Source organism: Furipterus horrens, unplaced genomic scaffold (assembly GCF_987537825.1).
Source record: "Furipterus horrens unplaced genomic scaffold, mFurHor1.1.pri manual_scaffold_4, whole genome shotgun sequence".
NCBI classification, from domain to species: Eukaryota; Metazoa; Chordata; class Mammalia; order Chiroptera; family Furipteridae; genus Furipterus; species Furipterus horrens.
The window spans coordinates 117,076,476-117,088,572 of NW_028327174.1; the positions used below are offsets into that span (position 1 = coordinate 117,076,476).

General features: G+C 40.7%; 1 protein-coding gene across 3 annotated transcripts in view; it reads left to right on the forward strand.

Moving 5' to 3' along the window:
• The first annotated feature begins 385 nt into the window (after nucleotides 1-385).
• Nucleotides 386-12,097, forward strand: part of AUH (AU RNA binding methylglutaconyl-CoA hydratase) — a 181,555-nt gene continuing 169,843 nt past the window's right edge. The window contains exon 1 of one of the 3 annotated variants that reach the window (XM_090273973.1): nucleotides 386-736. In XM_090273973.1, the coding sequence (XP_090130099.1) occupies nucleotides 469-736 (268 nt within the window). In that variant the 5' untranslated portion in view covers nucleotides 386-468. The remainder of the gene's footprint in view (nucleotides 737-12,097) is intronic. The other 2 variants (XM_090273972.1, XM_090273971.1) reach the window with 2 other exon arrangements.

Sequence of the window (12,097 nt, forward strand, 5' to 3'; positions counted from 1 at the left end):
TCCACAGGCACGTTTACGCGGTAGCCCGAGGCCCTCCCGTGCGCGAATAGTAAAGCAGAGCCCCACGCAGAGCTGCTACGCTGTCAGCCAAACCTGAGGTAAACGTTTTAGTTCGCCTTTGCAGCTGACACAGAACCCCGGGCGTAGCACAGGGAGTCCGAGAGGAGACTCCCTGCGGGGAGCTCTTCTATCACTATGTTACGGCCTTGAAGAACTCCTTGCTCCTCGTCTCTGCTAGACAAGCCAGAACAATCGGTATCGCGCAGCGGAAGCGTGGAAAAGTGGGATTTGGAACGCCCAGTCTGGGCGGGGCGAACGGAAGAGGGGCGGGGCACGGCGCGCGCGCGCGGGCGAGGCTGCGGGGACCGGGCCCGGACGCTGCGGCTCGGGGCGGGGCCTGGGCTTGCGCGGCTGAGAGAGCACGGCGCGCGCTGGGCAGCAGCGCAAATCCCGCCGTAAACAGACAACATGGCGGCGGCGGCGGCGGCGGCACTTGGGGCACTAGGCGTCTTGCAGGGTAGCCGTGCCCGCTTGGCGGCCGCTTGCTCTGCGCCGCTCGGCCCTGGGTGGAGACTGCCCGGCTCCTTGAGCGGCCCGTGGGTCAGCTGGGCGATCTGCGCCCGGGACCGGGAGGCCGTGGCCGCGGCCAGGGGGGCGATACTGCGGCGGGGCTACAGCTCTGAGGTGAAGACAGAGGACGAGCTGAAGGTACGGTACCTGGAGGAGGAGAACCGAGGTGAGTGGCACGGCGCTGGTGGCCGCGTGTCCTAGGAAAGTGTCGCAAGGTCAAGTGTTGAGGCTGACGTCATTGGCTGCTAAGCGGCCGGGGTCGAGATTCCTCTCCACCCCCCCCCCCCGCCCCCCAGCATGGGTTGCGGTTACTGTTCAGCGCTTCCAGTGCCTGAGGATGTATTGAATACTACGGAGCAGCTGCCTGTGAAAGTGCCCCTGCTCAGCGCGGAGGACAAATGCAGCTTACGCCCTCATCTCTAGACAAGCTAAGGCCAATAAACCCGGTGTGTGGTGTTTACTTCCAGGTTCTGTTTTTGCCCTGCAATTGCTTTTTGTGAACGCAGATGTTAGGAGGAGAGTTATAGAAGCTCCAGTGAGAATGAACTTTATTTTTCTAAAGAATTTTAAATTTAAAGCTATTCAGCTGGAACAATTTTTCCCCTTGTCCGTTTTATCCTAGAAAGTTAGTTTGGCGGTACTGTTCCACTTAGGTTAAACAATTTTGAGCACTTTTCTGTCTTCTGGTTTTCGTCCTCAGCTCTGGGGACACAGTTGTGGATGATGTTGATCTTGCCCTTGAGGAGGAAGGAGACAGATTCATTAGCAATACAATACAGTGGGAGAAAGGTGTGTGAAAGAGGTTACCGGTCATTCTGAGGCATTACAGTTGAAGATATATTCCTTTCTCTTGCTAGGTGGTGAAGATCTAAAGGGGTCTTGAAAGGTATAATAGCAATTTGCCGGAGGACTAGTCATTTAATCTTGACATACAGTTAATTGAGCTTCTTTATGGTCACTTAAGTAGAAATGCAAAATGAGTTAAGTTTTGATTGCTGTATTTAAGCAGCTCCTAGTACAGTGAGGAAGAGACTGGTGGATTGTAAGGCTTTCTTAACTTGAGAGGTTTCGTGAGAGCACAAGGGTCTCATAACCCCCAAGGCGCATATGATCAGTCATTTAGGGGAGATAGGAAGACTTTGAGAGATTAGGGTTTTGCCAGATGAAATAGGTTCCATGGCATTCCTTACTAGGCAATGGAATTTGATATTAGTGAGGACTTTTAGACCAACTTCTCTGTGCCTCAACTTTCTTGTGTATAAAATAGGAAAAATAATACCAACGTTGTATGGCTGCTGTGAAGATTAGATGGTAATGTAAATTGCCCACGAAATATCTGACTAATGGTGGGTGCTCTGGAGTATGATGAATTATTTCATTTGTTATTTGTTTGTTTAATTCAGACAGACAAGGCATGGAATATGAACATGTGTGGTGGTTTGGGGAAATATCATGAAAGTGTGGCATGATAGGCAGAATATTAAGAAATTCAGCTGGAAAGTAGATTGGCATTGGAGTGATTAGAGTTGTGAATGCCACCGTCTTTTGGGTAAGCTTAGTCTCACTGGAGTTTCAGTTACGTTAGGTGTAGCAACAGTACATGAGATACAAAAGGATCACAAATACAGTTAGTAATATGCACTGTTTTATATTTTTTGTCTTTATGACTTAACAAATGCAAATTGAAAGTAAGTTTTCCTAAAATATCTGGAAATTCCTTAAGTTAGGACCTGAAAGGATCAAAGAGAAGAAATCCAGAGCATACAATTTAATAAATTCAAATGTTTCTAGTTACCTGAAATATCCTGTAAAAATCAGGACATCATGGTTTCTTAAGAAAATTTACCCAGCTTCCTCTAGGAAATGGCAAGAATGACAACTCAGGCTTAGCTGAGTATGCTTTGCTTCACTATCCAACCAACTGGCAATAAGCAGTGCAAATTAAAACGTGAGGACAAAGATATTGCAGGTGAAGGAGTTTACCTGGTGCCTCTGCTTCTCATAGAGGCTAGTCCAAAATGTGGTGCTCTCAGGCAGTCTCCAAGGAATATAAGAACTCTTGTATCACCGGAGCCCTAAACTGTTCCCTGTCCTGTAGGTGGAGGTGGCTGGTGGAGGTGGGTGAGTGCACAATGCATCAGCCTTCATCTGTTACCTGGGTCTCAAATTTGTAATTTGTTGTGGAGGCACAAGGTTATATACCAGGTTTCTTTAGTGGTTATTTCTTGCACTGTTGTCCAACCTCGCTTAGTTCTGCCAGCAGTCCTGGTCATGGTTTACAAGAGGTCTCTTGGTCTTGGGCAACAGCCTTCTTTGTAAGTTGACTTGGTCATTATCCTTCCTAGTTTATTCTTCACACCTAGTGCTAGGTTTACCTTTATTCAAGGCCAAGAATTGCTTCTCGGCTCAGTTAAAAACCTCTAGTGGCTTCCTATTGCCTGCAGGCCCACACAGCTGGCAGGCCTTCACAGTCCATGTGTCTCTTCAGCTTCACCTAAGCTTTGCTTTTGTCTGCTTTGCATGTAGGTGGAAAGGCCTCTTCTTCCCCTTACCAAACTTCTGCTTATCATTGTGACCCATTTCAAAGATCATCTTTGTGAACCATATTGGAACAACTGCTGGCAGAAATAAAGCAAACAAGAAAATGCATAATGGAAGCCATTCTTGATACCTGCTTCCTCCTCCTTATTCACATCTAGATTTTCAAGTCCTCCTGAGTGTCTCTGGGATCTTTCCACTTTTCTCTGTTTTTTTCTTTATATACCACTGTTGTCTAAGCCAGCATCGTCTCAGGTGGACTATTGCAGAGGTCTAGTACCTGGTCTTCCTACACTACTTGCTTTTCTTTTTTAACAGGTTGATGCTTTTCCTATGTTTTTCTCATGTTTTTGAATTACATTTTCATATATTTTATGGCATGTGAATTATATCTCGATAAAGATCTTTTTGGGTCCTAACTTAAGGAATTTATGGATATTTTAGGAAAACTTACTTTAAATTTGCATTTGTTAAGTCATAAAGACAAAAAATATAAAGATTGAGATATAATTCACATGCCATAAAATTCAAAATGTACAGTTGTTTTTAATGTATTCACAGAGTTATGCAACCATCACCAAAATCCAATTTTAGAATATTTTTATCAGTGCAAAAAGAAACCCTATTCTCTTTAGCAGTGACGTGACTTCCCATTGTCACAATCCTGTTGCCCCTCAAATAAGACCCATTTATGTACTTTCTGTCTCAATGGGTTTGTCTACACTGGACATTTTATATAAAGAAATCATATAATATGTAGTCTTATGTGGCTTCTTTCACTTAGCATTATGTTTTCAAGGTTCATTCATTTTGCATGTCTTAAACATAAGACCTGAATTTTGGGAATCCAGGTCTGGTTATATAGCAAGCCCCAACAGTAACTGCCAGTGTCAGGGACTTTCTAACTCCCAATAAAACTGCTGCCCCCACAATAACTGCTGATGCTAGTGACTGCCTGTGTCCTTCAAAGATATCAGAGCCTGCCAACAAGAACTTAGTAACTTTTCTGTTTTAGTTACCCTCTGTTCCCAGGGCTAACTCCCCCAAAGACATAAACAGAGAGTCCCTTCAATTCCCTTCTGCCTTATCCCTTTTCTTTTTTCACTGCTGACACCTCCGGGTCTCAGCCGGCTTGTGCATCTGGCCAAATAAATCTTTTAGACTCATGACCTATTCTGTTGTTTCTCCTCTCACCGAACCTAACACTATGTATAGCTTTCCATTTTTTATGGCTAAATAATATTTCATTGTACGGACATACCACATTTTATCTTTTATCATTGATGTAAATTGGGTCATTGTCACTTTTTGGATATTGTGAACAATGCTGCTTAGGATATTCATGTATAAATTTTTGTGAACATATATTTTCATTAGGAGTGGAATTGCTGTGATTAACATTTTGAGGAACTACTGAACTTTTCCAGAGTGGCTGTGGCAATTTACATTCCCACCTGTGAGATATAAGGGCTTCACATCCTGATCAATACTTGTTACTGTTTGTGTTTTTGATTATAGTGATATTGGTGCTTGTGAAGGGATATTGTGGCTTGTGGCTTTGATTTGGATTTGCTTAATGGTTAATGATTTTGAGTATCTTTTCATGTGCTTATTGGCCACGTGTATATCTTTTTTAGAGAAATGTTTTCTTAAATCATTTGCCCATTTTTAATGGATTGTCTTTTGATTGTTAAATTGGAAGATTCTTTATATATTCTGGATGCAAGTTCCTTATCAGATACTTGATTTGCAAATATTTTCTTCTATTTTGTGGATTATCTTTTTACTTTCTTAATGCTTTATTTTGAAGAACCTAGGTTTTTAATTTTGATGTAGTTCATTTTATGTATTTGTTTCTTTTGTTGCTGTGCCTTTGGATCATATCTAAGAAACTTGCTTAACCCAAGGTCACAGAGATTTATACCTGAGAGTCTTATGACTTTAGCTATGTATTTGTTTCTATGAACTGTTTTGAGTTGGTTTTTGTATATAGTGTGAAGTAATAGGTTAACTGTTCATTTCATTTGTTTGTGGATATCCAGTATCCCAGCACTATTTGTTGAAAAGACTGTTCTTTTCACCACTGAATTGGTTTGACACCCTTGTTGAAAATTAATTGACCATAAATAAGAGTTTATTTCTGGACTTTCAGTTGTCTCATTTATCCACATGTCGGTCTTTATGCCAGCACCATACTGTTTGATTACTGTACCTTTGTAGAGAAATTTGATTTAGATAGTATGAATCCTCCAACTTTTCTACTTTTCTCACTGTTTCGTCTGTTCTGGACTCTTGCATTACCACATGAATTATAGGGTCAGCTTGTGAAATTCTGCAAGAAAGACAACTGAGATTTCAATAAGGATTACGTTTTATAGGTACATCAATTTGGGCAATTGCCATTTAACAATTAAGTTTTCCTAGTCATGAACATGGAATATTTTTTGTTCAACAATTGTTTTGTCATTTTCAATGTACAAAGCTTGCACTTCATGTTTAAATTTACTCTTATTTTATCTTCTTTGGGTGCTATTGTACACGGAATTGCTTAGTTTCATTTTCAGATTGTTGGTTACTAATATACAATTCACAGGGGAACAATTTTTAACATAATTCCTGTTGAGTTCGATTTTTCAGCAGTTTTAGACTTAAGTAGGCATGCTGATTTCAAAACTGCAGTTAGTTTTCTTTTATCACGTCAAGTTTTTTTCTGTATAACTTATCTTAATGCTACCACTCTAGTCTAGATCAAGCTTGGATCGAGGGAAGCAACTAAGACTCTCCTATTGGCTGAGAGCAAACCTCCCTTGAGTGGGGAGGGGTGGGGGACCACCTTGGAAACCATCGAGAGGTTCATACTTGTCTAGGCTGGCTATTCAGTTACACATGAGAGAGTGTGGTGAGAGGTTGTGTGCTGCTCTATACAGTGAATTGTATTTTGAATTGCAGTCCGAGTTCTTGTCTGCATACAAGGAGTTGGCAGAATTTATTTTTTTTATTTGCATACGTACTTATTTCCTTTCCTTCAGATCATGTCTACCTCTTCTATTTCTCGTCCTAAGTCCCTAAACAACCCTGATTCATTTTGTTATATCTGTGGCAGTTTCACCATTCCCAGTCAAAGGACAAACATCAGTGCATTTGTGAGGCAAGCCTGTTTTGCATGTTTTAAAGTAAAACTTGGTGATAAAGATAAGTCTTGGGCCCCTTACAAGGGGTGCGAGCAGTGTGTTGAGAGTTTACAGATGTGGACGAAGGGCACACGTGATACATTGCCATTTGGTATACCTATGTTTTGGCGAGTGCCCAGAGATCATTTAAGTGACTGTTACTTTTGTTTAGTGAAAACGTCAGGATATCACAAGAAAAATCAATGTAAAATAGAGTATCCAAATCTAGCATCAGCTGTACGCCCAGTACCTCATTCAGCTGAAATCCCAGTGCCAGTTTTTATTGAACTACTTACTCTCTTTCGAAAAACAGGAGTATGACGAAGAACTAAGTGACAGCAATGATGAAGATTTTGAAATTGAAGATGACTCAGTTCATAAGGAATTTGATCAGCATGAGTTGAATGATTTGTCATGAGATTTGGGACTATCCAAAAAAAGCTTCAGAACTCCTAGCATCAAGACTGCATGAGAAAAACTTGCTTGATAAAGGAGTGAAGGCATCCTACTTTTGATCAAGAGAAAGTGCATTTCTGCAGTATTTTTGAAGTGACAGTGGCTTTGTGTATTGCCATAACATACATGGTTGAATGGAGGAATTGGGAATTCTAATCTATAATGCAACTGAATGGCAACTGTTCATCAATAGCTCCAAGTGGAGCTTGAAGTGTGTCCTCCTCCACAATGGCAATTTATTTGGTGCAGTCCCAACTGGCCATTCAGTTTGTTTTCATGAAGAATATGAAAACATAAAGAGAGTCACTGATCTGTTGCAAATATCAAGCACAATTGGATCATCTGTGTTGACCTTAAAATGGTCTGTTTCCTTCTTGGTCAGCAATGCGGAAACACCAAGTATCCCTGTTTTCTGTGTATGTGGGACAGCAGAGCCCATGAGAAGCATTGGGTGGAGTTGAATGGGCCTCCGAGATCTCACCTCAAACCTGGCGATCCAAACATTCTACACGAGTCACTGGTTGACAGAAAGAACATTATATTCCCACCTCTGCACATAAAACTGGGTCTCATGAAGCAATTTCTTAAAGCTTTGCCAACTGAAGGAGACTTTCAAGTATTTCATTTTGGCATTTCCTAGCCTGCTGTTTGAAAATTTGGTAGCAGAATTTTACTACTTGTACACAATTTGACTTACAGTAACAATATATAGCCTTTATATGAATAAAATAACTCCAAATAGTATATTCAGGTAATTTTTTTCTTAATTTTCCTTTGTATGTACATTTTGTATGATTTTGGGGACAAAGGGAGGGTATCCTGTACCTTAAAAAGTTGACGTGATAGAGAAAAACTGAGATCATTTTTGCATTCAAATGCCAAAGTTAATAAAAAATAAGTGTCAGATATAACTCACTGAAAATTGTGTTCACCTGTGTTATTTTTTTTAATGTTTTTTATTGATTATATTGTTACAACAGTTCCAATTTTCTCCCCCTTGTTCCCCTCCACCCAGCACCCCCCTCCCCCAGCAATCCCCCCCAAGTCCATACCCCTGGTTCGTAAAAATTAACTATCCCCCCCCTCTCAAATATTAGGACCCTTTGTAATCTTGTAAAGGACAATGGGCGAAGGTCTCAAGCTCCTCTAGCTGCTTCAAGCTGGACATGGTCATCGTCCTACCTACCCTTGGGTCCAGAAAACCCTAATAAGAGTGGGGGTGTGGAGGGGAGGGTGGCCTTCCCACATGGGGAAGGATCGTGCAGACTCCAGGTCAGTTGGCTGTCTTCGGTCGACGGCGTGCTTGGTTTAACAAGCTGGCATCCTTGTTGTGTTCTGGGGGCAACAGATTTGGCGAAAAGGGTTAAAAGACATCATTCAATCCATAACTACTAGATGACAAAAGGCAGGGATTAATTTTTCAATGTTCCATATTAGGGAAAAAAAAAAAAAAAGCTTCTTTGTAAGAAGGTGTGCTAGGCACATCTCGCCTGTCCAAAACCCTTTTGCCCATTATACTTAGTTTGGGCTGAGGTAAATAGTTTAGGTTTTTCCCCCTCTCAGACCTCTGGGCCTTTTCTGTCCAAGCCATTAGGATAGAAAAGAGAAACCCGTTTTAAAGTGAAGCCCACAGACCACCCCATTCTTCTCCAACCCAGCCATTTAGTTCAGCCAAACCGTTGAGTCTCAGGAGGCAGCTCTGCAGAGAGGATTAAGTGAGACTTATGCGTACAGATAATCACTCAGGTAATGCGATCATTGGCTTATGTCCTTTGAAAACAAAAAACGTGTTAATTTATGTAACATAACCCGCAAACAAGTCTCTAAATCTGGAGAAGAAACTTTTAAGACGGTTAGTTGCCCTGTTTTATACTCTACTACTGATCATTGTGATTTTCCTTGAATAATAATTTTTCTCCCTAAGGTTACCCTCCTTGTCTTTAAAGGGACTACATTAAGTCCATTTTTAATTTATCCTGTTCGTTTGCATAAACATAACAAGAGCAGCAAGTGATCACTTATGATCTTTAGTTCTGCTTTGCTGGAACTTACCCAAGGAATATTTGGGGTGACCTTCAGTCTGTTCTTCAGGGCACAGAAGCTGTGCCACATATCTGGCATTCATCCTTGCCTCTACACACCTGTTTTTTCCAAGTCTTTCTGGTCTTTCCTTGTGCCTTAAGGTCCCTTCTAGCCATCTTTCAGGAAAACAACCTTCGTTCCTTCCCTGGAAAGATTGCTGTGGACCGCACAACCAACCATGGTACCAGGCCTTTTATCTCACGGGCTTTTATTACCTTTGAAAGTCATTCCCAGTTCCTCAGGGCTTTCTGGTAACAATCTGAGCCCAAGTATGTTTCCTTTAGGCTTCACATTCCAGTCAAAGACTTGGTCAAAAAAAAAAAAAAGAACCTCTGTTGACAACTGGTCTTATTAGTTCTATGCAAAGGAACTTATGTCATTACTTACCTGTTTAGAATGCCAAACTCTGGAGGGATCAAATAGAGAGAAAAATATACAACGTGAAGGAAAATCTTTGTCCTAATATTCACTGAACTGGCATTTCCATTCTTCATATTTTCATTTTTCCCCCACAAAAAAATTTTTGTTTGTTTTTCCATTACAGTTGTCTCACTTTTTTAGCCTTCTTGTTTCCCTGCACCCTGTCCCTCCCCTCCCCCACATTTAGTCCCCACTCAGTTGCACCTGTCTGTGGGTCATTCATATATATATATATATTTTTAACTTGACCCATCCCCTTACACCTTTCTTTTCCTCCCCCCCCGCCCCCCTTGTTACTGTTAGTCTACTTCTTGTTTACATACCTCTGGTTCAATTTTGCTCATTTGTTTGTGTTGTTCATTAGTTTCCTGTAATAGGTGACAGCATAAGGTATTTTTCTTTTGTTGCCTGGCTTATTTCACTAAGCATAATTTTCTCTAGTTCCATCCATGTTGTTGCAAATGGTAGAAGTTCCTTCTTTCTTTCTGCTACATAGAATTCCATTGTGTAAATGTACCACAGTTTTTTGATCCACTCATCTACAGATGGGCATTTAGGTTGTTTCCAGCACTTGGCTATTGTAAATAGTGCTGCTGTGAACATTGGAGTGCATAGGTTCTTTTGAATTGGTGTTTCGGGATTTTTTGGATATAATCCTAGCAATGGAATTGCTGGTTCAAAAGGCAGTTCCATTTTTAGTTTTTTAAGGAAATTCCAAACTGTTTTCCACAGTGGCTGCACCAATCTGCATTCCCACCAGCAATGCACCAGGGTTCCCGTTTCTCCGCATCCTCTCCAGCACAAGTTGTTTGTTGATTTGTTGATGATTGCCATTTTGACTGGTGTGAGGTGGTATCTCATTGTGGTTTTAATTTGCATCTCTCTGATGGCTAGTGATGTTGAGCATACTTTCATATGTCTGTGGGCCCTCTGTATGTCTTCTTTGGAGAAGTGTTTGTTCAGGTCCTTTGCCCATTTTTTAATTGGGTTGTCTGTCTTCTTGGTGTTGAGTCGTATGAGTTCTTTATATATTTTGGAGATCAATCCCTTGTCTGAGATGTCATTGGCGAATATATTTTCCCATATGGTTGGTTTCTTTTGCATCTTGCTGATGTTTTCTTTAGCTGAGCAGAAACTTTTTAGTTTGATGTTGTCCCATTTGTTTATTCTTTCCTTTATTTCCCTTGCCTTAGGAGATATATCAGTGGAAATGTTGCTACGTGGGATATCTGAAATTTTCCTGCCTATTTTTCCCTCTAGGACTTTTATGGTGTCACGGCTTACATTTAAGTCTTTGATCCATTTTGAGTTTATTCTGGTGTATGGTGTGAGCTGGTGGTCTAGTTTCATTTTTTTGCATGTCCCTGTCCAGTTCTCCCAACACCATTTGTTGAAGAGGCTCTTTTCACTCCATTTGATGTTCTTTCCCCCTTTGTCAAATATTAGTTGACCATATGAACCTGGGCTTATTTCTGGGCTCTCTATTCTGTTCCACTGATCTATATGTCTGTTTTTATGCCAGTACCAGACTGTTTTGATTACTGTGGCCTTGTAGTATAGTTTGATATCGGGTATTGTGATTCCTCCTACTGTGTTCTGCCTCAAAATTGCTGTGGCTATTCGGGCTCTTTTTTGGTTCCATATAAATTTTTGAAGTATTTGTTCTAGGTCTGTGAAATATGTTGCTGGTATTTTAATAGGGATTGCATTGAATCTATAAATTGCTTTGGGTAGTATGGACATTTTAATGATGTTGATTCTTCCCATCCATGAGCATGGTATACGCTTCCATTTATTTGTATCTTCTTTGATTTCTTTCTTCAGTGTTATGTAGTTTTCTGTGTACAGGTCTTTTACCTCTTTGGTTAAGTTTATTCCTAGGTATTTTATTTTTCTTGTTGCTATGGTAAATGGGATTTTTCTTTCAGTTTCTATCTCTGAGTTTTTATTGTTGGTGTATAAAAATGCCTTCGATTTCTTAATATTGACTTTGTATCCTGCTATTTTGCCGAATTCACTTATTAGAGTAGTTTTTTTGTGGAGTCTAAAGGATTTTCTATGTACACTATCATGTCATCTGCAAATAATGACAGTTTTACTTCCTCTTTTCCAATTTGGATGCCTTTTATTTCTCTTTCTTGTCTGATTGCTGTGGCTAGAACTTCCAAGACTATGTTGAATAGGAGTGGAGAGAGCGGACATCCTTGTCTTGTTCCTGATCTCAGGGGGAAAGCTCTCAGTTTTTGCCCATTGAGTATGATGTTGGCTTCAGGTTTCTCATATATGGCCTTTATTATGTTGAGGTATGCTCCCTCTATTCCCATTTTGCTGAGAGTTTTTATCATAAATGGGTGTTGTACTTTATCAAATGCTTTTTCCGCATCTATTGATATGATCATGTGGTTTTTGTCTTTCATTTTGTTTATGTGGTGTATCACGTTTATTGATTTGCGAATATTAAACCATCCTTGCATCCCTGGAATGAATCCTACTTGATCGTGGTGTATGATCTTTCTAATGTGTTGCTGGATCCGGTTTGCCAATATTTTGTTGAGGATTTTAGCATCTATGTTCATCAACGATATTGGTCTGTAGTTTTCTTTCTTTGTTGTGTCTTGACCTGGTTTTGGAATTAGGGTTATACTGGCTTCATAGAACGAGTTTGGGAGTCTTCCCTCTTCTTGTATCTTTTGGAATAGTCTGAGGAGGATAGGAGCTAGTTCTTTCCTAAATATTTTGTAGAATTCACTTGTGAAGCCATCTGGTCCTGGGCTTTTGTGTGCTGGGAGTTTTTTGATTACTGCTTCAATTTCGCTAGCTGTTATTGGTCTATTCAGACTTTCTGCTTCTTCTTGATTCAG